A 22,917-nucleotide genomic window follows, 5' to 3' on the forward strand; every position below is an offset into this window, starting at 1 on the left:
AACGCGGGTCCCGGCGCGGTCCCCGGCGCGGGCAGCGGCGCTGGCGGCTCCGTGTGCGCCGGGGCTGTCCCGGCCATGGCAGAGCGGGGCACGGCCGCCCCGCTCTCTCGCCGTTCGTCGCTGCCGAGCCCCGGCTGGTGCCTGCGCGATGCGGAGGTGGGAGAAGGCGCCGAGGGCTCGTTGCCGCTGTGAGCGGCGTCGGGGCCGCGGGCCCGGGGGCTGCGCCGGCAGCATGCGGCTGCTCGGCCGCTCCGCTCTGCACGTCCCGGCTCTGTGGTGCTGGTACCTGCTCCTCTCCGCCGATGCCCAGGAGGTGGCCACGTTCACCGTGCGCTACCGGCTGCTGGAAGAAGTGCCGCCGGGGACGGTGATAGGGACGCTGGCCGAGCACGTCGAGGGAGGGGGGAGCGGGGAGTCGGGCGATGCCTTCCAGCTGATGGAGACCCCCGGGAGCTTCCCGCTGGCCGTGGGGAGCGGGGACGGGGTGCTGAGCACGGCCGGGCGGGTGGACAGGGAGCAGCTGTGCCGGCACAGCGATCCCTGCTGGGTGTCCTTCGACGTCCTGGCCTCCCGAAGCCCGGCTCTGATCCACGTGGAAGTGCAAGTGCTGGACGTGAACGACCACGCGCCGCGGTTCCCCACGGCCGAGCTGGAGCTGGAGGTGTCGGAGAGCACGTCCCTGCGGACGCGCATCCCGCTGGACCGGGCGCTGGACGCCGACGCCGGGCCCAACGCGCGCTGCTCCTACGGCCTCTCCCCCAGCCAGCACTTCGCTCTGGAGGTCGTGCCCGGCTCTGACGGGACGAGGCACGCCGAGCTCGTGCTGGTTAAAGAAGTGGACCGGGAGCTGCACTCCTCCTTCGACCTCGTGCTGACGGCCACCGATCACGGGCAGCCGCCCAAGTCGGGTACGGCTTTAATCAGAGTCATCGTGCTGGACTCCAACGACAACAGCCCCGTGTTTGCAGAGAGCTCTCTGACGGTGGAAGTCTGGGAGGATGCTCTGCCCGGGACACATCTCGTGACGGTCACTGCCACCGACCCCGACCAGGGTCCCAACGGGGAGATCGAGTACAGCCTGAGCAAACACGCAGCCCCGGAGGTGCTGAGCGCCTTCAGCATCGACCCCCGCACGGGCAGCATCGTCCTGAGGCACCCGCTGGACTACGAGGAAACCCATGCCTACGAGCTGGACGTACAAGCCCGGGACCTGGGGGCCAACCCCATCCCAGCGCACTGCAAGGTCCTGGTCAAAGTCCTGGACGTCAACGACAACGCTCCCGACGTCCACGTCACCTGGGCGGCGCGGGCGCCCGTGCTCTCCGAAGCCCTCCCCAAGGACAGCTTCGTGGCTCTGGTGACGGCCAGCGACCCCGACTCGGGGAGTAACGGGCAAGTGCATTGCTCCCTCAGCCAGGGGTACGAGCACTTCAGGCTGAAGAGGACCACCGGCCACAGCTACGTGCTGCTGACCAACGCGGCGCTGGACAGGGAGCTGCGCGCCGAGTACAACCTGACGCTGGTGGCGCGGGACCAGGGCGCCCTGTCCTTGGCCGTGCTGAAGCACCTCACCATCTGCATCAGCGACGTCAACGACAACGCTCCCTCCTTCGAGGAGGCCGCCTACGAGGCCGCTGTGGCCGAGAATGGCGAAGTGCCCGCCTTCCTGCTCAGCGTCCGCGCCACCGACCCCGACCTGGGCTTCAACGGCAACATCACCTACAGCATCCCGGACTCCTCCGCTTCGGGGCTGCTCTCCGTCAACCCCACCACCGGCGACGTGTTTGCCCTCCGGGCTTTCGATTACGAGCAGGTGAGGAGCCTGGAGTTCGTGGTGAGCGCGGAGGACGGCGGTCAGCCCAGGCTGGCGTCCAACGTCTCCGTCAGGCTGGCCGTGCTCGACCGCAACGACAACGCGCCCGTCATCACCGCGCCGGCGCTGGCGGAGGGCACGGCCACGCTCTGCGTGCTGGTGGACGTGGCCACGGGCTGCTGCTGGCTGGCCCCCGGCAACGGCAGCGCGGCAGCGCCGACCAACGCCACGCTCGTGCCGTGTGCCGCCGCTCCCTTCCTCTTCGCCGTCGTGGCCAGTGACCTGGATTCCGGCACCAACGGGGCCCTGCGGTATGAGGTGGCAGGGGGGGACGACGCCAGGCTCTTCATCCTGGACCCTCTCTCGGGGCGGGTGTCCCTCAATGCCAGCAACGCCAGCGGCTTGGTGGGCAGCGAGCGGGAGCTGCTGGTGCGGGTGAGCGACGGCGGGGACGTGCCCCTGCACGCCCTGGCACGGCTGCGCTTGCTTTTCCGGCGCCACGGGGCGTTCTCCAAGATGTCAGCCCGGGATCCCGGGTGGCTGAGCCCCTCGGTGCTGGTTGTCATCTGCCTGGCCGCCCTCCTGGGCGGCTGCCTTCTCCTCTTGGCTTTAACCCTGTCGGTGCGTAAGAAGGAGAAGAAGGACGGCATGGCCTACAACTGCAGGGAGGCGGAGGATGCCCGCCGGCAGCAGCAGCTCAAGAAGCCCCACAGGCAGATCCAGAAGACAGACATCCACCTGGTGCCGCTGCTGCGGGGCCGGCCCCGGGAGCCCGAGCCCCCCCAGCCCTGCCAGGAGGATCTGCCCGGCGCGGACCCCCCTGCGCCGGGGGCCTCCCCGCAGCCTGCCCTCCACCTCACCCCTACTCTCTACAGGACCCTGAGAAACCAGAGGGCCCAAAAGGACTCAGACGAGCAGCAGGAGACCTTTGAGCTGCCCATCCTGCAGCGCCAGCCCCACAGACCCAAACACTCGGGCAGGGAGGCCGCGAGCCCCCCGGCGGCGGCACCGCACTGCAGGAGCCTGGTGAAGCCAGCGCCGGTGCCCCTGGGAGAGCCCCCGCTGCCAGCCCCACAGCCCCTGGCCTCGGGGGCACCCGGGCAGCCCCAGCCCCACCAGCACATCCTCAGGAGCCTGGTGCGGCTGTCGCTGGTGGCACTGGCCGAGCAGAGCCCCACGGGGGAGTTCGCCATGGAGTCTGCCCCGGTGCAGGTGAGAGCTGCCCCACAGCAGGTTTGGACACTCCCCACAGATCCTTCTGGTGCACCTCAAGGGAGTAGGAATGGCTTTTGCATGTCTTCTCCCATCCCTGGGTAGAGGTACAGAGGTACCCAGGGTGGGTAGGAAGAACGGCCACACCACCACAGGCAGAGCCTCCCCGGGAGGGAAGGGGACAACCCCATGCTCATGTCCCCACGGGAGAGCTGGGGCCTGTGGGCTGCCCAGCCCCTTGTTTTTCCCCCTGTGTGGGGATGCTGAACCAGCTGCAGGAGGAGGAAACACTATAAAAAGGCCGTGGGGGGGGGTTCAGAGTGGATGTCCTGGCAGGAAGCATCTTGAGTGGCCATTGCCACGGCTCAACAGGCTTTTCCTGCCTTACAGCAAATCTCCCAGCTGCTCTCGCTGCTGCACCAGGGCCAGTTCCAGCCCAAAACAAACCACAGGGGAAACAAGTACACGGCCAAGAACGGCAGCAGGTAAGGCTGGTGCTCAGCCCCTCCCTTCCCCTGCTTCAGCCTCTCTGGGCAGGAGACTCCAGGGCACCAGAGACACAGGCTAAAACCTTGTCCCTGCTTCTGCTGACCTCAGACTAGGGAGGCGGGTTAGGGCATGGCTGTGCTCCTCTGGCTCTGTATCCTTGTTCTCCTTTTAGTGCTCTCCTAGGGCTGCTCTTTGCCCCCTTCCTGGGGCACCCTTGGCAGCTCCTTCCACACTCCCCATGTGCCACAGACAACTGCCCGTGCGAGGCAGGGGAGCAGCCATGTGCTCAGGGGTGAGGGAGAGGGGCCCAGCTCTGCAGGCAGCAGCACAGGGATGAGTTTTCTCCTGGCTCTGGGTACTTTACAGAGATGCTGCTGCCTGTTGACATGAGTCTCGGGCATTGGTTCCCAGGCCAGGAGGCTAGTGAGGGAGATGCTTGTTAGCAGGGGTAGGAAGGACTGTGCTGAAGATGCTCCCAGAGACAAACTTTATGGCCTTCCTATTAAATGATGCTGTTGATATCTCTGAGTGGACACTCCTGAGGATGCCAGGGCTTCATCACTGCCTCACCACTTTCCCCATCTCCCTCTGCCCAGGCCATGGGCAGACACTGTTTTCTCCACCTTTCTCATCACCTTTCTCTGAGGAGAGAGAGGGAAAGAGAGCTGCCCTGAGGCTGCTGGGCAGGGCTGGGATGTGATGCTCCTCACCTGGTCCTGCACCTGGGCAGCTCCTCTGAGTTCATGGGGAGGAGCCAGCAGCTCCCTGTTTGCTGAGGATTTCCCTGCAGGAGGATAAAACCCCTCTCTGGCAAGGTGGAGCAGCACCTAGCTAGGGTCTAGTTCTTGGAGGGGTTGTGGCATTCTTGATCTCAGTCCTTGTGGTCTCAGAAGTCATTCAAGGGTGGGGGACTGAAGCGATTCTGCCTTCAGCAGAGCGAGTGATGCACCCCAAAGCCACCTCTGGCTCGTTTAATGGGGGGGATAAAGGCAACCACCTTCATGGTAATGGTCAGGGGAGGGCTGTGCTGAGGGCTGCAGTGTGAGCTGAGTGTTGTGGCGTGGCACAGGGCTGCGGGGCTGGATGCTGACTGCCTGAGCACGAAGGACAGTGGGCACGGCGAGAGCGAGGCCGAGGACCGTGACTCCGACAGCGGCTTCGAGCTCTCGGTGCAGCAGCTGGTGGGAGAGGAGCTGGAGACCCTCCTGGAGCCCCAGGCAGGTGAGTGAGGTGGCCATGGGACTGGGGGCATGCTGGGGCTGGGCAGGGCTGCAGGAGAGGGATGTCCCCCAGGAACACTGTCCCCAGTTGGGATCAAGCTGCAGGTGGGGGATGCCTCAGCTCCTGGGGCAGCTCTGACAGGGGACGGTGTGGATGGGCCACCCTGTGCTTATGGTACCAGGCAGCTTACAGCAAAGGCAATTGCTGAGCTGCACATAGGGCTTCTTTCATGTGTTTAGTCCCTCTTGGTGGATCTTTGCTTCCATGGATGTATCTGCTGCTGCTCAGTTGATTTGAGGTTGGCTTCTGTTGTGTAGGGCTGAAGCCCAGTTTCACTTGAGCTCTCTCCTTTCATGGTCTCCTAGTCCATGCAGAGCAAGGCAGGTGAAGAGCTGTCCCTGGCAAGCCCCTCGAGATATTACACACCCTTGGAGCCCCATCAGGCTCTTGTTTCCTACCAGGAGCTAGTCCAGTCTCTTGTCCTGTGAGCGAGCTGTAACTAACTTTGGCCTGTCCTTACTGAGGTGTGGTGGCCAGAGCTGTGTGCAGAGCTCAGGATCCTTCCACGCTGCTGGTATCTGGTTTGCTCTTCATTCCTGTCTGGGCTCCAAGCTGAGCTCTGCTACCAAACTGCCTGTGGTGACTACCAGCTCCCTCCTCTGTGTGATGGGACAGTCTCAATGCCTGATGTGTCACTCCCCATGACAACAGTTGGTGACACAAATCCACCAGCCACTTTCTGCTTCTGGCACTCGGTACACTCAGGCCATCCAGCATCCCTCTGCTTTGGTGTTTGAGTGGAGTCACCACCACCACCAACCCCTTCCCTACATCATTTATCACTGTGTTGAACAGATACTTTGGGATTCCACCAAGGACCTCCCTTTGTGGGGCAGATGGTTTATTCCTGCCCTTGTTTCTCAGTGAGCCTGCCTGGTGCTCTTCTGCCAGCTCAGGTGTCCTTTGGCAACCAGGACTCTTCATCCACCTTCCCTGCCTTGCCCAGGCCACGTTGCTTCTTGTCTGAATGCCTGGCACCCACTCAGCTCTCTGCCCAGTTTCCCATATGATGGTTTTTGTGCAACTGCCTACACTAGATTCACCTTCATGTGCTCAGAAACTCCTCTCACAACTTCTGCCTTCCCATCCTCTCGATACCACGTTCATTTGAAGCAGTAGTTAACCAACAGCAGTTAATAAACCAAGCAATTTCATATCTGAGTTCCTCTAGCACTCCAGGGTGAGCACCATCTGGGTCTGACATTTTCTACATGCTCCCTTTATTGATTTGTTCTAAAAACCTCTTCTAGTGGCATTTCAATTTGAAAGCGTCGGGCTGACTCACGTCCTGTGGCAGGAATTGTGTTGTGGAGCCTCTGTGCCCCTCCCCAGCAAGAGGAATCCATTGAGCTTTGCTGGTTTCATTCCAGAGCTGGGCATCTTCTGGGCTCTGGCTTATAGAGAGAACCACGCTGCCTCTCTGTTTGCCTTCCTGCCTTTTTGTTGTAGTATAGAGGAAAGGCTGGGTCAAATGAGAGAGAGAGTCTTCCTCAGAAGAGCAGCTGCTGAAGAGGCTGCTCAGCCCCATCCCATGGCTCTACTCATCCTATATGTATACAATGGCTGAACGTGAGCCAGTATATGCCTAGGGAGCCAAGAAGGCCAGTGGCATCCTGGCTGGGCTCAGCACTGGTGTGGCAGCAGGAGCAGGGCAGAGATTGTCCCCTGTGCTGGGCCCTGGGGAGGCTGCAGCTCCAGGGCTGTGCTCAGTGCTGGGCCCCTCACTCAGTGCCAGAGGGACACTGAGGGGCTGGAGCACAAGGGTGCTGGGGAGGGGCTGAGGGAATGGGGGTGTTCAGCCTGGAGGAGGCTGAGGGGAGACAGGAGCACTCTCTGACACTCCCTGACAGGAGGCTGCAGGGAGCTGGGAGTTGGGCTCTGCTCCCCAGTCATGAAAGAGAGGACAAGAAGAAATGGACTCAAGTTGTTGAGGTTGGAGCTGAGGCAGAACTGTTTCCCTGAGAGGGGTGTCAGCCCCTGTGCCAGGCTGCCCAGGGAGCTGGGGGAGTGCCCAGCCCTGGAGGGATCCCAAAGCCGTGGAGTCGAGGTGCTGAGAGCCATGGGGTTAGTGCTGGTGAGGGCAGGGCTGGGACTGCAGCAGCTTCAGGGTTTATTTCCAACCAAACCGATTCTATGACATCCATCAATCCTAGTAAAGGGACTTGTGCACCCACAGCATGTTTGCCCAGATCCAGTCCTGCCCAGACAGGCAGCATCCCAGAAGATGTGTGCTATGGTGAGGTACAGCCACCACGTGCCCTCTCCCAGGCTACCTGGAAAAACCCCAACCCTTCTGCCACTCTGTTGTAAATTCAGAGTGAAGACCAGAGGTGCACACTGAGGTGATGCCAGTGTGGCTTCCTGCCCCTGCAGGAGTGCTGGACATGACAAAAGAGGCTGCCCTGTAGTGAAAAACAACCTTCCCCATCAGCCCAGACCTTCCCAAAAAAGCAGCTGAGCAGCCAGCCTCCTTCCTCCTCTCCCAAACACAAACAGAGCAGTGGACCTGCATCCTGAGAGCAGGAGGAAGGAAACACTGCTTGTATCCTAACAGCTGGCTGAGCCTTTGTGCTCCTCAAGCAGGGGGAGGACAAGTCTTCTGTCCCAGACAGCTCTGGGGTTGTTTATGCTGTGAGCATGGAGCTGCTCAATGAACTCTCCACCACCTGCCCTCCACCAGCAAGAAAGGGCTCGTGCAAGTAGCAGGTGAGAGTTTATTGATGATAAAAACAACCCCTGCTCCTGAAACACTATTAAAATAAGGCAGTAAAGAATTAGTGGTTGAATTAACCACAGCTAATTATAAAGCTTGATGGTTATAGGACCCTCAGCCCCACTGAGTCTCACTGTCCCTGCAGTGAGCAGGCTGCTGCTGTGCCCTGCTCCAGAGCATCCCAGGGTTCAGGGAGTGCAGTGGCTTCAGAGGCTGAGGAGAGAACTGTGGATGCTTTAAGAGCAAAAACATGGGACTTCGGTATGCATGAGGGAGCTCTTAGGGACCAGTCACTGAGGCAGAAAGAAAATAGAGATTGCAGGCAGAAAGTGAAGCAACACAAAAGGATTTTGGGGCTTCAGCTGAAATGAAATGTAAGCAATGTATCTGCCCTTCTCCACTTAGCAGGTCTGAATCCCAGCCTTCACCCACAGGCCACCTTGGTTGTTTTCCAGAGGAAAGGGACTCATTGCTCAGTTGGTTGAGGAAAGAGAGTGGTGCCAGGGATTGAGCAGCCTCTGCCTGAGGCCCACAGGTGCCATGCTGTGGCAGGGGATTGATTGTCTTAATGGGAGCAGCACGGTAAGTGTGTTGGGATAGGGACTCTCCTTTCAGAGGTCACTCTGTAAGTCAGAGCCACAGGATAGCTGCGACGACCTGTGATTGGGGCTGTTGTGTTTTGTTGCCAGACACGGTTGACTTGTTTTTGCTTCTGTGACTCAAGAAGTGTTTCCCAAACCTGCCTGTGGCTTCCAGCCCCCCTGGGGCTCGGGGTTCCTGTGGGGTGGGAGGCAGTGGCCGTGCAGCACGGCACGGACTCTTGTTTACCAACTGCAAAGCTCTACCTTAAAAAACAAGCCCTGCTTCCTGAAGTCTGATGAGGAAGCTATTCCAGGCTCACCCTGCTCTGGGGTCCTTCCTTTAATTTCCAGTGTATGTTTATTCATGGCCAGTTACAATCACTTCTTCTTTTGGCAACACTATTTTAAGCAGAGACGTTTCCTTTGTCGGTGCTTATCTCGTCAGAGTAAGGACAGGTTGATGCCTGATCCCCTGTGAGCATTTGCTTCCTTGGGCTAAGCAACCCCTATCCCTTGGAGCCTCCACTGTGTAAGCCTGGACTCACTCCTCATTTCAGTAGTTCTCTCTGCACTTGTGTCATTTCAGAGCCTCTTTCCTAGGGCTGGATAATCAGATTTGGATGTAATGCTCCTAATCAGGTCTCACCAGACCTAGTAACAATGCCAGCGATGTGCCTTTGTGCCAACAGGGAATACCTTGACCAACACACTGTATCATTTCATTTGCCCATTTGGGGCAGAATCACATTACTGGGACACTAACAAGCCTGCAGCTCCCACCCACGCTGGGCTCCCACTGCTCTTCAGCTGTTCCCAATTGATGAGCAACTACTTTATAGCTCAATTTCTGTGTTACCAGTCTTCAGCCACCCAGCTGTGCCTTTTATAATTGAGAATTTCATTCTACTTCTGTTATTGCTGTTTTCACAATAAGCACTTTCTCCTTGGTCTTAATATCCCTGCTTACCAGCAAATTCCCACCCTAGAGTGACCCTTAAGAGAAGCCCATCAGTGACCTCCTTTCTGTCTGACACTTCCCCCTTGACAGCTTTCCATTGTCATCTCCCCTCCAGCCAGCCCTAAACCCTCCTTTTCTTTGGCTTTGCTAACAATTTAGTGAAGTGCCACTTGAGGCTGCAACAAATGAGAAAGCAGAGGGATGCTCGTGGTTATTGAATGGAAAAAAAAAAAAAGCAGAAGAAAAAGCAGAAACCCAAGAGTTTTAAACCAGTTCCAGTTGGTTTGGTTTTCCCAAGCTGTTGGTTTGAGTGATGCTGCTGGTAGCTTACCTCGAGACCTGTTTACCACCAGTCCTCTCACAGCTCATTTCATCAAGTCTCCTCATTTATCACTCTTCTTTTTTCCCTTCCTCTTCTCTCTTGTACTCCACATCTCACCAGCAGTTGTTGTTTTCTCTCCCTCCAGAGCTGGCCCTCAAGAGGCTGACGGCTGCAGACCCAGCCTGGGTGGCTCGGCTCTCCTTGCCACTTACCGGCAGTTACAAGGACAACGTCTTCTCCCCTGACTCTCCTCACTCACCTCAGGACGAGGAAGCTGCAAGGCAGGAGAAACCAAGGACCTTTGAAACCTTTGGGAAAGGTGCTGGAGCTGACTCAAACGCTGCTGGGACGAGACTTGCCAGCACTTTCCTCTCAGAAATGAGCACCCTCTTTGAAATGATTTTGTCCCAGAAGGCCCAAGTCCACAATGAAACGGGCCCCGGGCTTCTGCGGCAGCTGTCGGCACACGGGAAGAGCCTGGGGCTGGAAGACAGTGCTCCTGTCCTGTGAGAAGGAGAGCAGAGTCAGGCAGAGCTGCCTTCTGCAGCTGGGGTGCACATGTGTGCTTTTACAGGGTTGCTGTATCAACCATCCACGTCTAGACTGGTCACAACAGCCACATCTGTCATTGCCTCACCCCATCCAGTTTCTCCATGCCTGATTCCACCTTGTTTAGTTCCCTTCTCCCTGCCTGTTCTTGCTGTCCTCCCCTCCCACCCTCATCCCTCACCTGGCCACCACAGCAGGAGAGCCTTTTCCTCTCCGAGGGGAGGGAGGTGGCCACGCAGCATGGCTCCATGCATGTCCCCAGGGACAATCAAACAGTGTGGTGCTGCAGAGTTGGGCTCCAGGCTCTCACTTCTTATTTAAATAAAACTGTGTGTTTTTTCCCTATCCCTGGAACAAGGTGCAGTGTAGCTGACATCATGCTGTATCTGCTGAAAGCCTGAAACTGACTCCAAGAGGGGAGAGCTGCCTGGTGCCTCCCCCCCATCCTTTCAGCTTTTGTCACTGGGAAGTTGGCAGTTTGTAAACCACCCATCAGCACTGGCATCTCCATTTCTTTCTCTGTGCTGTCTTTTGAGGCTATGGGCTTTTTGGAGTGTAGTCCTTGCCTAGAAGCAGACAACAGATGGCTGGAGTCTGCCAAAGGTAACCTGGGAACAGGGAAGCGTGAAAGCGCCGGTTGGAAATCTTCAGGCACGAGCTTCAACCACATCCCGGGCTCTCGCTTGGAGCTGAACGTGTATGAGCTCTGAGACAGTTTCAGGACACTGGCAGGTGCAGGAGAGCTACACTGCAGGTATTAGTGGCAAAAGAAGAAGCACACAGGTGGTGTTAGCTGTGGGGATTTGTGCCCAGAGAGTGGAAAGGTGACAGTGGCGCAAGTGTGATTTGCATCAGGTGTCTTTGGGTGCTATTTTTGGCTTCCATTTTTGTTCTTGAGAAAGAGGCAGCAGTGTGCCCCAGCAGATATGATCCCTGAGCATCTCAAGAGGGTCTTACCCATGTTCTTTCCCCATGCACCTAGAGCTGACAGTGCCCTGATTAGTGTGTACACACACAAGCCACAGCAGCGGGCAATCACACAGATGATTTAAAGCAGAGTAAATGAGGAAGTTATCCCTTTCTGTTGGTTCTGGGACCAAATGACAAAAGCAACAGAGTTAAGATTTCCCCAGGTACACTCTTTAATATCCCAAATATCCTCTGCTGCATTTGGAGTCTCCGAAGTACTTTATGGATGACCCCCATCTCAGGCAATAAGCTCCACTTTTGGGCTTTTGCCCCAGCCTGCTCCTACTGCCACAGAAATACTTTGCTGTTTTATTTTGAAAACAAAACAGGCTATTGCACCAAAACAATGACAGTGAGCCAAATTCTGACTCAGATTGCAGCTGTGCAAACCAAGAGGGAGGCAGATCTGTGACTGTGAGGAGATGCAGCCCTGTGGGGCTCGTCCACATCTTGGGAACACACACAGAGGGCAAACACACAGCACAACCTCACTGTCTTCCTCTAGAAAGGTACTTTGATGTGCCTGTTGAAGGACAACCTTTACCCAAAAATACATCATAATAAGCAGATTAAAAAGGAGACAAATTCTTCTCTCAGTTCCATTTCCTGATTCCACAAAGTGCTTTCAACCCCCACCCCCCCAGGCCCTGCCACCCCCATCCCTGGCCTGTCCTGGCCCATGCTGTGGATTATCCCAGAAGAGGAAATCCACCCGAGGAATTTCCTGCTAATTGTATCCTGCTTGATAAAGGAAATGGGCTAAGAAAGCTTGGTCTGAGCAGAAAGAGAGACCAGACTAGAAGAACAATCAGATGTGTTTGAGTGCTGGCTGTGCCACTCCCTTGCTGAAGGGAGACCACAGCAAGTTCAGGATGGGGCTGTTGCCTTTGTTTTTCAGGGCCTGATCTACACAAAGCAGCAGAGCACCACGGCTACAGGAAGCTGAACAGTTTGTGCAGATGCCCTTGAACCAGTTTCAACTGGTGTGGACAAATTTCTTTTTCCGGATTCAGCTGTCCCAGTGGAAGAAATGATCCTCCCAGCTGCCTGCCACTGCCTGCCTGCCAGTGGTTGCTGCCTCCTGGGAGCATCCCTTATCCACAGAAGTGAAAATGAGTGAAAATGAGCTGGTGTGCTGAGCAAACACGTACAACGTGCATTTTGAAGCAACCCTTGCTCATCATAACCCAAAGGGGTGTACCCATGGGAGCAGCTCACTGCCAGAGCAGAAGGAATAATCCCTGAGGACCAAAGGGCACTGACAGTGGTGCAGGAAGGCTGAGGACAGCTCTTACTTTCATTAGTTCAGGTGGACCCATAAGCCACATCTCAGAAAAAACTGTGCCTTAATAATCAGAATTCACTCTCTTGCTTGCACAGGTTGGAAAGCAGATTAAAACTGCCACAATGGCAACCTAGAAACAAGCCCAGACCGTGTTGGCAGCAGAACCACTAGCCCTGAAGTGAGATCAGATTGCCTCAGAGGTGGCAGGCCAGGCCCACCAGAGAGTGAGCTGCCAACATTGCCATATGTTGGCTTGTAAATCTCACTGCAAGATGGGCAGGCCTACTGGAGTTAGAGCCCCAGATCACATCACTGTGGCATGCTGTTAGTCTAGACCTAGCTACATGAAGGGGCGTAGTATCAGAAGGCAGAGGGCCAGCTGACATGGTGGCATAGGACACACCACAAGGCTTATTCTCACAATCCTGATAATCAAAATGGCTCCTGTCTTCCCACTCCCTGCTAGCCTGCTTCCAGCTCCACACACACTGAGAAGGGCTGCCCTTCTGCCTGCTTGTCTCACTTACCACCTGGCTCTACCACCAGCAGCGGTGGGGCTCCTGCGGCGCTGCCCTGCTGCCCAGGGCACGGCTCCAGCCTGCACCCAGCAGCCTCACGTGTAGGCTGTCTGTGCTCCAGGAGTGGGACAGGCTGAGGGCAGATGGCCTTGGCTGGGAGGTGTGGAGGTCTGCAGGCACAAGCTCAGTAGCCCAGAAGCAGGGGCTGGAGGAAGAGGACCTCATTCCGGAAGAGAACGTGTGCTTCGTTTGCACATCTGAAAGTATATTGCAACAAGAGATTAATGATGTGTCCTGCTGTGGGAATGGTTTCTCCAGCTCAACAGGAACTAGCTAGAAAGAACTGAGAAGTCCCTTCAATAAAAAGGGCCATGGCCCTCTGCTGCCTTCCCTCTGGTGATAGAATTATAGAATCATTTTGGTTGGAAAAGACCTTTAAGACCATCGAGCCCAAACACTCACCTCACACTGCCAGGCCCTTCACTAAAATAAACCATGTCCCTCAGCACCTCAGCTATGTGTCTTCTAATGTGGGACTCACCCACCTTCCCACTGGAAGGGGGCAGCCCATTCCAGTGCTTAACAGCCCTCTCAGGGAAAACGTTCTTCCTCAGCTCCAATCTAAACAACAACAATCTGAAGCAACTGGAGCCCATTTCCTCTTGTCTTGTCATTCATTACTGGGGAGCAGAGCCCAACCCCCAGCTCACTGCAGCCTCCTGTCAGGGAGTTGCAGAGTGCTCCTGTCTCCCCTCAGCCTCCTCCAGGCTGAACACCCCCATTCCCTCAGCCCCTCTCCAGCACCTTTGTGCTCCAGCCCCTTCCCCAGCTCTGGCCGTGCTGCAGCCCCTCAGTGTCCCTCTGGCAGTGAGTGAGGGGCCCAACACTGAGCACAGCACTCAAGCTGCAGTCTCACTGCAGTCTCACTGCGTACATGGGGAGTTTGGGGTCACTACCCCTGTGGTCCCAGTGTGGTCCCCTGTGGTCACACCCTCTTGCCCCACTGCCCGTGGTACCTTCCGCCTCCTCTTCTAACACTCGCAGCCTCTCCGCAGCGTTCCTGTTCCCTGCTGCAGCTGCCTCTTGGTAGTGTCTCATCGCTTCTGCCAGGTTCTGCTGCACTCCAAGGCCCTTCTCATAGCAAACTCCCACGTGATATCTGCTTTGGGCATCCTAAGCCCCAGGAGAAAACACAGCAATCAGCTCTGCATGATGTACAAGTGACGACAGCACACGGAAGGGGAACAGAGATTCTTTAACACCTTTAAAGTACACCAGTCTGTCTTTGGTCAGCGTCTTTAAAACTTACCCCTCTGTCTTTGGTTCCTCAGCCTCTATCTTCAGTAATTCAGTCCCTTCTCTGAGCACATAGCAAAGTGCAAATTCTTTCCAGCTATCTTGGACTCTGTTCTCTCATATCCCTTTCCAATTAAATTCACTGATTTCCTTTCAGCATCCAGGTCTGTGTCACAGGAACAAAGGAACTGCTATCTCTGCAGAGCATCCCAATTGTCTCAGGGGTCAGAGCTAAGAGAACTTGGGCATCAGCCTTGACTGCACCCACATCCTGATCACATCCCTGCTCTGAGCACACCCTGTGAACTGCCCTGATCAGATCATCACTTCATCACTGTTAAAGACATAACAAATGCGACTGAGGTACTTGCTGCCAAGGGTTAGAAGATTCCCCTTGGTTGCATCAGCCCTTCAACACAGCAGCACGGTGTAATCTTACTCAGCAGCCCCCTAACTATACTCCAGAAGAAATCTCAAGCAGCAGAAATGAAGTCAAGCAAATAAGTGCTAGAGAAAAATCCCCCCCAAACTACTCAGGCACATGTAAGTACTGAGAATGAACTAGGAAGTAGAGGATGTCCCTGCAGATGGGTCAGTGAAGCCAAACCCAAACCTGTGTTGGCTGTGCACTTGATTTCTGAGACCCAAAAGGAGGAGAAGGGTCTTGCAGACAGCAAGGAAGCAAACAACAGTTCTGAAGACATTGAAGAGGCCATGTGGGCTAGTGGTCACACAGACCTTGTCCAGCCAAAAAAAAAGCCAGCAACATCAGTTGAAGAGTATGACTGCCAGAAACAAGAATAAGGCTATGCTAGATAGAAAAGGGAATAAGTCCAGAGGGGAAAAAAAAGGAAGTAAGTAGCCATGAGAAAAGAGAGCAAAATTGTTCATGAGAAAAGAACATATTGCAAACATTGCTGTCTGGGTTGTAGCTGGTAGAGGAAAGTGAGGATCTCAATGAGTGGGTGCTGTGCAAAATGTTGCAAGTCTCAGTTTATGACAGCAATAAACTTCTTCAGAGATGAGATAAACACATTGAAGGATTGGCACTTCAGATGATACTTATTTGACCCTGTCTCATGTCACAAGTATTCCCTAGCCATCTCTTCAGTGATGAACACCTCAAAACAAAGACCACGAGGAGGAGAGATCCCCAAACTAGCGTAAGTGACTGCAACATACTTTGGAATCTGAAGGTCAGGCTCAGTTCTTCAACACCACTGTTTAACATGGTTTTTATGTGCTCTGGTTGCACGCCTGAAATAAAGGAGGACAAGAAGTGGTAACCAAAGTAAAATGTGGCTGTCTGGAGTGGTGTTCTGTTTGGAACACTTGCCAGAGTTCCTCCCTTGGCTCCAGCAGAGCATCAACCTGAGAAACACTGAAGCCAGGACTTCTTATGCCTGCTTTCCCTTTTTCAGTCATAGCCAAACGGTGCTGTCCTTGCTTCACCCTTTATCCAGTGTCCTTTTAACTACCTAAAGACAAATTCATACTCTGGGGTAATGGGAAGAGGCCCACGGAGCCCTTCTCCCAGCAGAAGGTGTGGGGTTACATCCCAGGGAGCCTGTGCATGAACCTGCCACCTAAGAGGCTGTGCTACATCACAGCCAGCACCCACTGGGAAGCAGAGGTGGGGAAAGGTGACTGGCTTGTGACAACTGCTGTGGCTGTGACCAAAATGTGCAAAATCCTCATCTGCTGGGGTTTGTCCCTGGGACCTGCAGTTACCTGCCAGATGTTCTGCTGTTAAGGGCTTACTGGGCATTCAGTAAATGCCAGTCATCTATTGAATGAGATAATTCATTGTTGTACTGTGCAACATACACATCCGACATCAAGCTGGAAGAAAGAGGTCAACGATGCAGCTTAAGAAAGATCTTTAGCAGCTCTGGAATGAAACACTCTATCAGCCATCATGAAGGTGATAGTGATGTCTGAGCTGCTGGGGCTAGGCAGGTCTAGCCTCAGCAGTGACCTGACAGAGTCTGCACACTTAAGAGTGTGTGAAAACTGAAGTGCAAGTGATGTAGTGTCATCCAGAGCTCAGATTCTTCTTTAAACTTTTGATTCAGTGTCATTTACAGATGACATTTCCTTTAAAGAATGAATCAGAGAAGATCTTGCAGGATGAAGGGGGCAACACAATCACAGAGGTAACTCGGTGTTGACAAATGCAAAGGAGTGCTTATAGAAAGGGATTCTGTGAGTCACTGTGATAGCTCCCTGAAAGTTTCAAGTCACTGCTCACCCAGCAGGCAAAAGGGCAAACAGCATTAGGAATTATTGGACGGAAATAGAGAACAAAGCAGAGCATCTCATGATGTCAGATCCCTGGCAGTGCCTCCATCTTGAGTCCAGTTTTAGGCCCAACATCTTCAAATGGTCACAGGGAAATGAGGAAAATAGAGAGAAGACTGACAAGCAAAAGGGAACAGCTTAACTACATGGAGAGACAAAGTAACCTAGTGCTCTGAAGCCTGCAAAACGGCACAGAGAGGACAAACTAAAGGGCAACAGAATCAGGAGTATTAGCCAGAAGAAGAGGAAATAGCTATTCATTATTTTTCCATTGTACAAAAGCTGTGGGAACTGTAGTTAAAATGAACAATGAAAAAAAAACCCACCCCTAACCATTACAATGCAGTGCATCCTGAAAATGAGTGAGGTGTAAAGAAACAGAGCTGTGGGATCTCAAACCTGTGCTGCTCTGAGTGCTGGGATGGGCTCAGGAGCAGTACTATGCTGAGACTGTGGCACTGTCCTTCAAAAAAGCTAAGCCTGGGTCAGTCAGAGAAAGTTAAAAGGTGAGCAAGAAAATGGTTGGGGATGCAGACAAGATGTGTGAGGATAAGCTCAAACAACAGGGGAAGGCTGGATGCAGATTTGAGTATTTAAGTACGTTAAAGTTCCCTGCAATGAAACAGGAACAGTCTTCATCTTCTCTACAGAAGGCAAGAAATAATGGGCTAGTTTTGAAGAACAGACTCGAGAGACACAATAAAGTTCTCAAAATGACACAGCAGTGGAAGAGTTTGACTGCAGAGGGTGCAGATGCTCCACAATGGGAAACCTGTACATTTTTGCTAGATGAATATAAGCACTGGTGCAGGCAGAACTGCTTCAACACAACAGGGATGTTTCTACACCGGTGTTTGGGTGGCTCTGTGCCCCAGGGACTGCTTCCTCTCCAAGATACACTAAAGCTCCACTCTGTCCTTCTCAACACTCATTCCCGTGTCAGAGAAGCCCCCAAATCTGCCACCTGTAACCTGCAACGATCCCAATCTGAGAATAACCACAGCTTGCAAAGGCATTACTTACGCCACTCCTTGCTGCCAGCAGCAGGTACTTCAGGCCTGTCTTTTCTTTAGGTTGCAGCCCCCTCATGTAGAACACTCCCAGACAAGCCTGTGCCTGCAACAAAACCACACAATACCAAATCAGCCAGGATTGCCCCCTTCATTACTCCAGCTCTTTTAGTGATTTTGCCCGTTGCTCAGATGCTAGGGTTACTGCAATGAGGGAGCTCAGCACCCTGCCTGCTGCAGAGCCTGGGAGAGAAGGGAGGGCTGTCCTAGGAGAGATCAGTCTGACATGGTAAACACACACAAAGAAAAAAAAATCCCATCTGATCTATAGAACTCCACTATATGTGCTGTAATATCATTGTGCTAACACCGTAAGACCCAGAATATCCTTCCAAACGTCACTGTGGAAGTCAGAGCCAGAGAACAGCTCCTACTCGTGAGCTGTCCGTAAGATACAGCAGATGCACCTCCTGGAACAGTGTGCTACATGAGGCATAGTCACTGCCAGCACGACTGGCACTCGCAGCACAAGATGGGACATGCCTAAATGCATCTCCCAGAGAGTGAGAAAGGAGGGCAGGGTACACAGATCCATGTGGATGACTCATCTTGGAAAGTCACAGATAGAAAATGAGGATCTGTTCTTACTTCAAGCATCTCGTGGAAGTTCCTCCACCACAGTGACCTGTACTCACAGAAATGAGAGATGAAACACAGAGCTACATGTTCAGCTACAGGTCAGTTTTCCTAAGACAATGGTCTAAACCAGGTGTCTAAGAGCCACCTTAAAAAGCCCAGCAGCCAAACAGCCAGCCATCACTGACAGTGGGTACCTAGGTGCCTCCCACATGCAGGCAGGGCTGTCTCCTGTGTGCTCTCAGTATAAATACACCGGAAGGATTTTGCTCTGAGTCCCACAGATGCTGCTTTCTAGGATGTCTTGTGTTTCAAATCCTCTCGACAGGGTTCCCTGCTGGCTGTCTCCTATCAACTCCCACACTGTGGACACTAACCTCTGTAATCCCAGCCATTGCTGCTTGCTCCAGGAAAGTGACTGCCTTGGGATGCCTGTGCCATTCGTTTTCAGGTCTGTGGCACAGAAGGCAGCGTGCGTAGCGGTACTGTGCCAGGGGGTGACAGCTGCTGGCTGCATGGTAGTAGTAAAAAGCTGCCTGGAAAAAGAGAAACACACTTGCGTGATTCAGGTAATACATGCCCTCAAACATGACATGACTCCCCTCTGGCCAGGACAAGCTTAACCTCCCTGTCTAGACCTATCATCAGCTGCGCACTTACCCCGGCAGCCCTCCCACACCTCCCCGCTGACAAACACGAGACTGTTGGAGTGAGACAGTGGACTGTGACTACACCAGAGCCCTCCAACCATGCTGCCTGCTCTACTCACAACTCCCAGTGTTGAAGGGGGTGGCACTGGGCCAACAATACCAAAGCTTGTTGTGTGCCAGCAGGGATCTGCACAATTACTCCAAACAAGCTGCCTTTGCAGATCCTTGCAGCTCCAGCAGGATGCCGGCTGTGGCCAGCCTGCACTAGATGGCAGGCTGTAGTTGAGGTATTGAAACGGGATGGCAGAGAAGTGCAGTGGTGTTTTAAACACAGGAACACGACAGGTTTCTCCTGGTTACTCTCCTGGGTGCTAGCAGCACAGCCTGAGTACCTGTGAGAAGACCTGAGAAGCTCTGAGAAAGGGGATTTCAGGAGCACATGTCTGAGGGGAACTGTGACACTAAAGCCAGCAGCGCAAACGCAGTTTATACGATTTCCAGCGTCTTCTAAGGGGACTTCAGAGACTCTCACCCCCATGCAAAAGGAGAAAAGTGCCTGTGCACCCAACACAAACTCACACACACAACCCTACAAGCCACGGGATACCTTTTCCAAGTCTTTTTCCGTGCCTCTGCCGTGCTCGTAACACAGACCCACGTTGAACTGGGCCTTGCTGTAGCCTCGATCTGCTGCCAGCTTGAAGCAGGTATAGGCTATCCTGTAGTGGCCTGCTCTCATACTTTCAATCCCTGAGAAGAACACAATGTAAAATCAGAGGGGAAAAAATCTCAACAATCCATCAGACAGAATGTAGCCTCAAATACAGAAACCTCTCCCACTACTCCTGGGCCTTCCTTGGCCCAGGCCAAGTGCTCTGGTCTACTTTCAGCTAGCTCAGCAACCCTTACTCCACAGGACCAAAATTCCCCCAGGAAAAATGGCAACACTGCCTTTCAGGAATGATTCTACTGTCATTGCAAAGAAGGATGAGGGGTGAGCACTGTGGTTCACACAGGTGCAGCTTGCTTTTTCAGTGATGCAAACAGAGGTGTATATAGGGCAGGGGCTGTTTTCTTAGATCACTGCATCTTCCTTCAGCTCTTCTTACAGCTGCAACTCTGCAATTGCTTTTTCAGCTTCCCAGGAAGACTGAGACGTCAGACAGTAAAAAAGAATACAAGGATATAACACCCTGTGTTGCAAAAAAAAAAGACAAGAGATGGCTTAATTTCCAACTACAGATGTCAGGACAACAGGGCAGGCTTCAAGCAAGCCTGGATTTAAGTATGCTGATATAAATCAGGTGGCAGGATGGGACAAAAGACAATAAATCTCTCAAAGCACAGGCAAAATTGCTGAAAGGAGGCTTCAGCTTGGTTATATGCCATCTCTGCCTTCACACAAGACCTGCAACCATTTGGAGGCCCTCCAAAAAGGGGAGTGTGTGGTTTAAGGACAAAACAAACCCAAGGCCACGTTACCGAGGATATTCAAGGCAATGGAAATGTCAATCCGGAAAATCTGCTGCAACTGGAAAGCAGCTTCCTCTAAATGCCCTCGTCCAGCTGGGTCACCCTGAGCAGTTACAGAAGAAACCTATTAAGACAGCAAAACCACACAAACCCTATAGGAGATTCTTTCCTGGAAAGCCAGCAGTGAGACACATTTGTTCTGTGCTATAGTTATCAAGAGGGTGATGTAATCTTGTGTCATGCATCCATAAAGCATCTCCCTGTCCTACAAAGCCAGATAGTTAGGGAAGCTGTATGGACATTGCTCACCTCCCCTCTGGCCAGGGAGCTTGGTATCACCCCTTGGACATCATCAGACCTTTTGGAATTTCACAAATCACAGCATCCCAGCATGGTGGGGGTGGGAAGGGCCCTGCAGAGCTGCTGCAGCCCCAGTCCCTGCTCAAGCAGGTTCCCCTCGCTCAGGGGGCACAGGAACATGTCCAGGTAGGTTTGGGAACCTCCCGAGAAGGAGCCTCCACACCCTCCCTGGGCAGCTTGGGCCAGGGCTCCCTCACCCTCACAGTGAAATAAATGCCTGATACTATTCCTAACTCTCCCCTTCAAAAGTAATGTTAGACCTTGTTCACTCAGCAGCACAGTCAGTCTCTGACATATCTGTACACACTTTACACAACTCAAGCTGAGCCCACACTATCAGCTCACTGACCACTGCACACTCCTAATAAAACCCTCCATAGCAGAGACAATGCCTTTTCTTTCTCAGCAACATCAGTACACGTTACTTTGCCCGAGCTGCGGGAGGCGGGAGGTGAGAGGATTAGGCCGGCCTGCGGCTTCAGCTTCCCAGCCTGTGTCCAGAGGCAGTGCCACCGAGTGGCAGCAGTGCACACTGCACACAGGCTCTGATGCCTCCCTGCTCGGGGAAATCACGCTGCAAAAGGGCCCCAAAAAGACCCAACAGCCTTCCTGCTCAGCCAGCACTCAGAGCTGCTCACAAGAGGACAAGACATGCACCAACTCCCCTTCTCTGCAGAGAACATCCTGAGAGCTGCCCCAGGACCTATGAAGGAGCTACAGACTCTTCCCACAGGCCCTGCAGAACATGGCACCTCCCAGGATAGGGACCTTGATCACAGAATGGCAGGGAATGGAAGGGACCTTTAGAGATCATCCAGTCCAATCCCCCTGCTAAAGCAGGTCCCACCTACATCAGGTCACACAGGAACGTGTCCAGGTGGGTTCTCCTCCTGAGAAGGAGCCTCCACACCCTCCCTGAGCAGCCTGGGCCAGGGCTCCCTCACCTCTACAGTCAAATAGTTCTTCCTTATGTTTAAATGGAACTTTTTGTGTTCCAGCTTCTTTCCATTACCCCTTGTCCTGTCACTAGATGCTCACTCCCTCAGCAAATAAGGGAGTCTTTCTGGTGGGGAGCAGGGCTCACGTCCATGCCAAAGAGAGGATCCCACTCTGTCAAACGCTGAATTTCTCTGCACTCTGTTCAGTGTCCTCGAGGAAATGCTCAGCTGGCTGATTTTTAGAATGGGGAATTGTCTGCACCCAAGACTGTCAATTGCAAGGAATGAGCAGGTTTAATCACAACAGGAACAATACTATAATTGATGGCCTTGTGACTCTCAAGCTGATGCACCCTCTTCACACCCAAAGTGACTTCCTCTCTCGAACAGTCAAGAGCCAGCCCTGATTTGCAGCTTTAGGAGGAGTGACACCACCTTCTCCACTCATGGCTTGACTGGTAAAAACCAAAATAGCAACAGCATGCAATCACCTAGGGAAAGAATGCATTAAAATACACAAGTGCTATTGAATAGGGTCTTTTTTAGTCTATTTATTTGTTTGGGGGGAGGTTTCTCATTTTCTCTCAGTGCTTCTGTACCAGCAACCCTGTTCCACAAGATACTTTAAAGGATGAGGATGCCAGTTGGTAGTTTCTGGAACTTGGCTTTGCAAAACCTAAGGCCAGCATATCATATCTCTCCTTCTCCTGGCTTCCAGCTGTGCAGGGCAGAAGACAGCTAGTGTTGAGCTCAGGGCAGGGCCACAAAGACGATGAAGTGGAGCATGTCCTTTATGTTGTGGGTGTCAGGAGGCTGGAGTCAGGATCTTCTCAATGGTGGCCAATGATAGGACAAGGGGCAATGGGTAGAAGTTGGATCAGAAGAGGTTCCAGAGAAACACAAGGAGGAATTTCTTCCCTTCTGAGGTGAGGAAGCACTGGAACGGGCTGCCCACATGGGCTGTGGAGGCTCCCTCTCTGGAGGCATCCAAACCCACCTGCACGAGTTCCTGTGTGCCCTGCTCTGGCAGGGGGCTTGCACTGGATGAGCTTTCCAGGTCCCTTCCAGCCCCTACCATTCTGTGATTCTGTGTGAGTGGGATTGCTCAGGCTGTGCATGGGATTGCACTGAGGTGTCTCTCTGTGGGGATGGAGGATGTGCAAACAAAAGCGTACCTTTGTGCTGGGGAGACCTGGCCCCGAGCTGGAGCTCTCAGGAACTTGGAGCTCCCCTATATTAAAAACAAAAAGAACAAAAAACCCCAGGGTTAAGCAGTGCCATCTCTTCACTTCTTCCTCCTCTTCCCATCCTCTCTACTCCACAGCTCTTTCCCAGAAGACTGATTTCCCACCTGGTCATGGACATTAAGAAGAAACCTCAATCAAGCTGACCACTGTATCAAAAGCAACCAAATGCTAGGGGAATCCAGTCCTGCAACTGCGGCTGGCATTCAATGCACCTCCTCCAGACAAGCCCTTGGTCTTGAAGACACAAAAAATGTAGAGAATATCCCACTTCTTCCAAAAGTTTGTCCCAGCAGCTTGTAATCACTCCTTCAAACCT

At 53.6% G+C, this 22,917-nt stretch overlaps 2 protein-coding genes across 4 annotated transcripts in view; one reads left to right on the plus strand and one right to left on the minus strand.

Annotated features, from left to right (window-relative positions):
• Positions 1 to 10,263, plus strand: PCDH12 (protocadherin 12). The gene is made up of 4 exons (XM_062002093.1): positions 1 to 3,025; positions 3,416 to 3,510; positions 4,584 to 4,735; positions 9,515 to 10,263. Exons 1-4 carry the CDS (start codon positions 149 to 151, stop codon positions 9,877 to 9,879), a joined length of 3,489 nt encoding a protein of 1,162 aa, XP_061858077.1. The 5' UTR covers positions 1 to 148; the 3' UTR covers positions 9,880 to 10,263.
• Positions 9,290 to 22,917, minus strand: part of DELE1 (DAP3 binding cell death enhancer 1) — a 20,497-nt gene continuing 6,869 nt past the window's right edge. The window contains exons 5-12 of one of the 3 annotated variants that reach the window (XM_062002095.1): positions 22,530 to 22,585; positions 20,066 to 20,159; positions 19,191 to 19,333; positions 18,311 to 18,469; positions 17,311 to 17,403; positions 13,707 to 13,863; positions 12,700 to 12,947; positions 9,290 to 9,873 (exon numbers count right to left, since the gene is read on the minus strand). In XM_062002095.1, coding sequence (XP_061858079.1) covers positions 12,709 to 12,947; positions 13,707 to 13,863; positions 17,311 to 17,403; positions 18,311 to 18,469; positions 19,191 to 19,333; positions 20,066 to 20,159; positions 22,530 to 22,585 — 941 coding nt within the window. In that variant the 3' untranslated portion in view covers positions 9,290 to 9,873; positions 12,700 to 12,708. Of the gene's footprint in view, positions 9,874 to 12,699; positions 12,948 to 13,706; positions 13,864 to 17,310; positions 17,404 to 18,310; positions 18,470 to 19,190; positions 19,334 to 20,065; positions 20,181 to 22,529; positions 22,586 to 22,917 lie in introns of all 3 variants that reach the window. The other 2 variants (XM_062002094.1, XM_062002097.1) reach the window with 2 other exon arrangements.

This window comes from Colius striatus, chromosome 9, assembly GCF_028858725.1.
Source record: "Colius striatus isolate bColStr4 chromosome 9, bColStr4.1.hap1, whole genome shotgun sequence".
NCBI classification, from domain to species: Eukaryota; Metazoa; Chordata; class Aves; order Coliiformes; family Coliidae; genus Colius; species Colius striatus.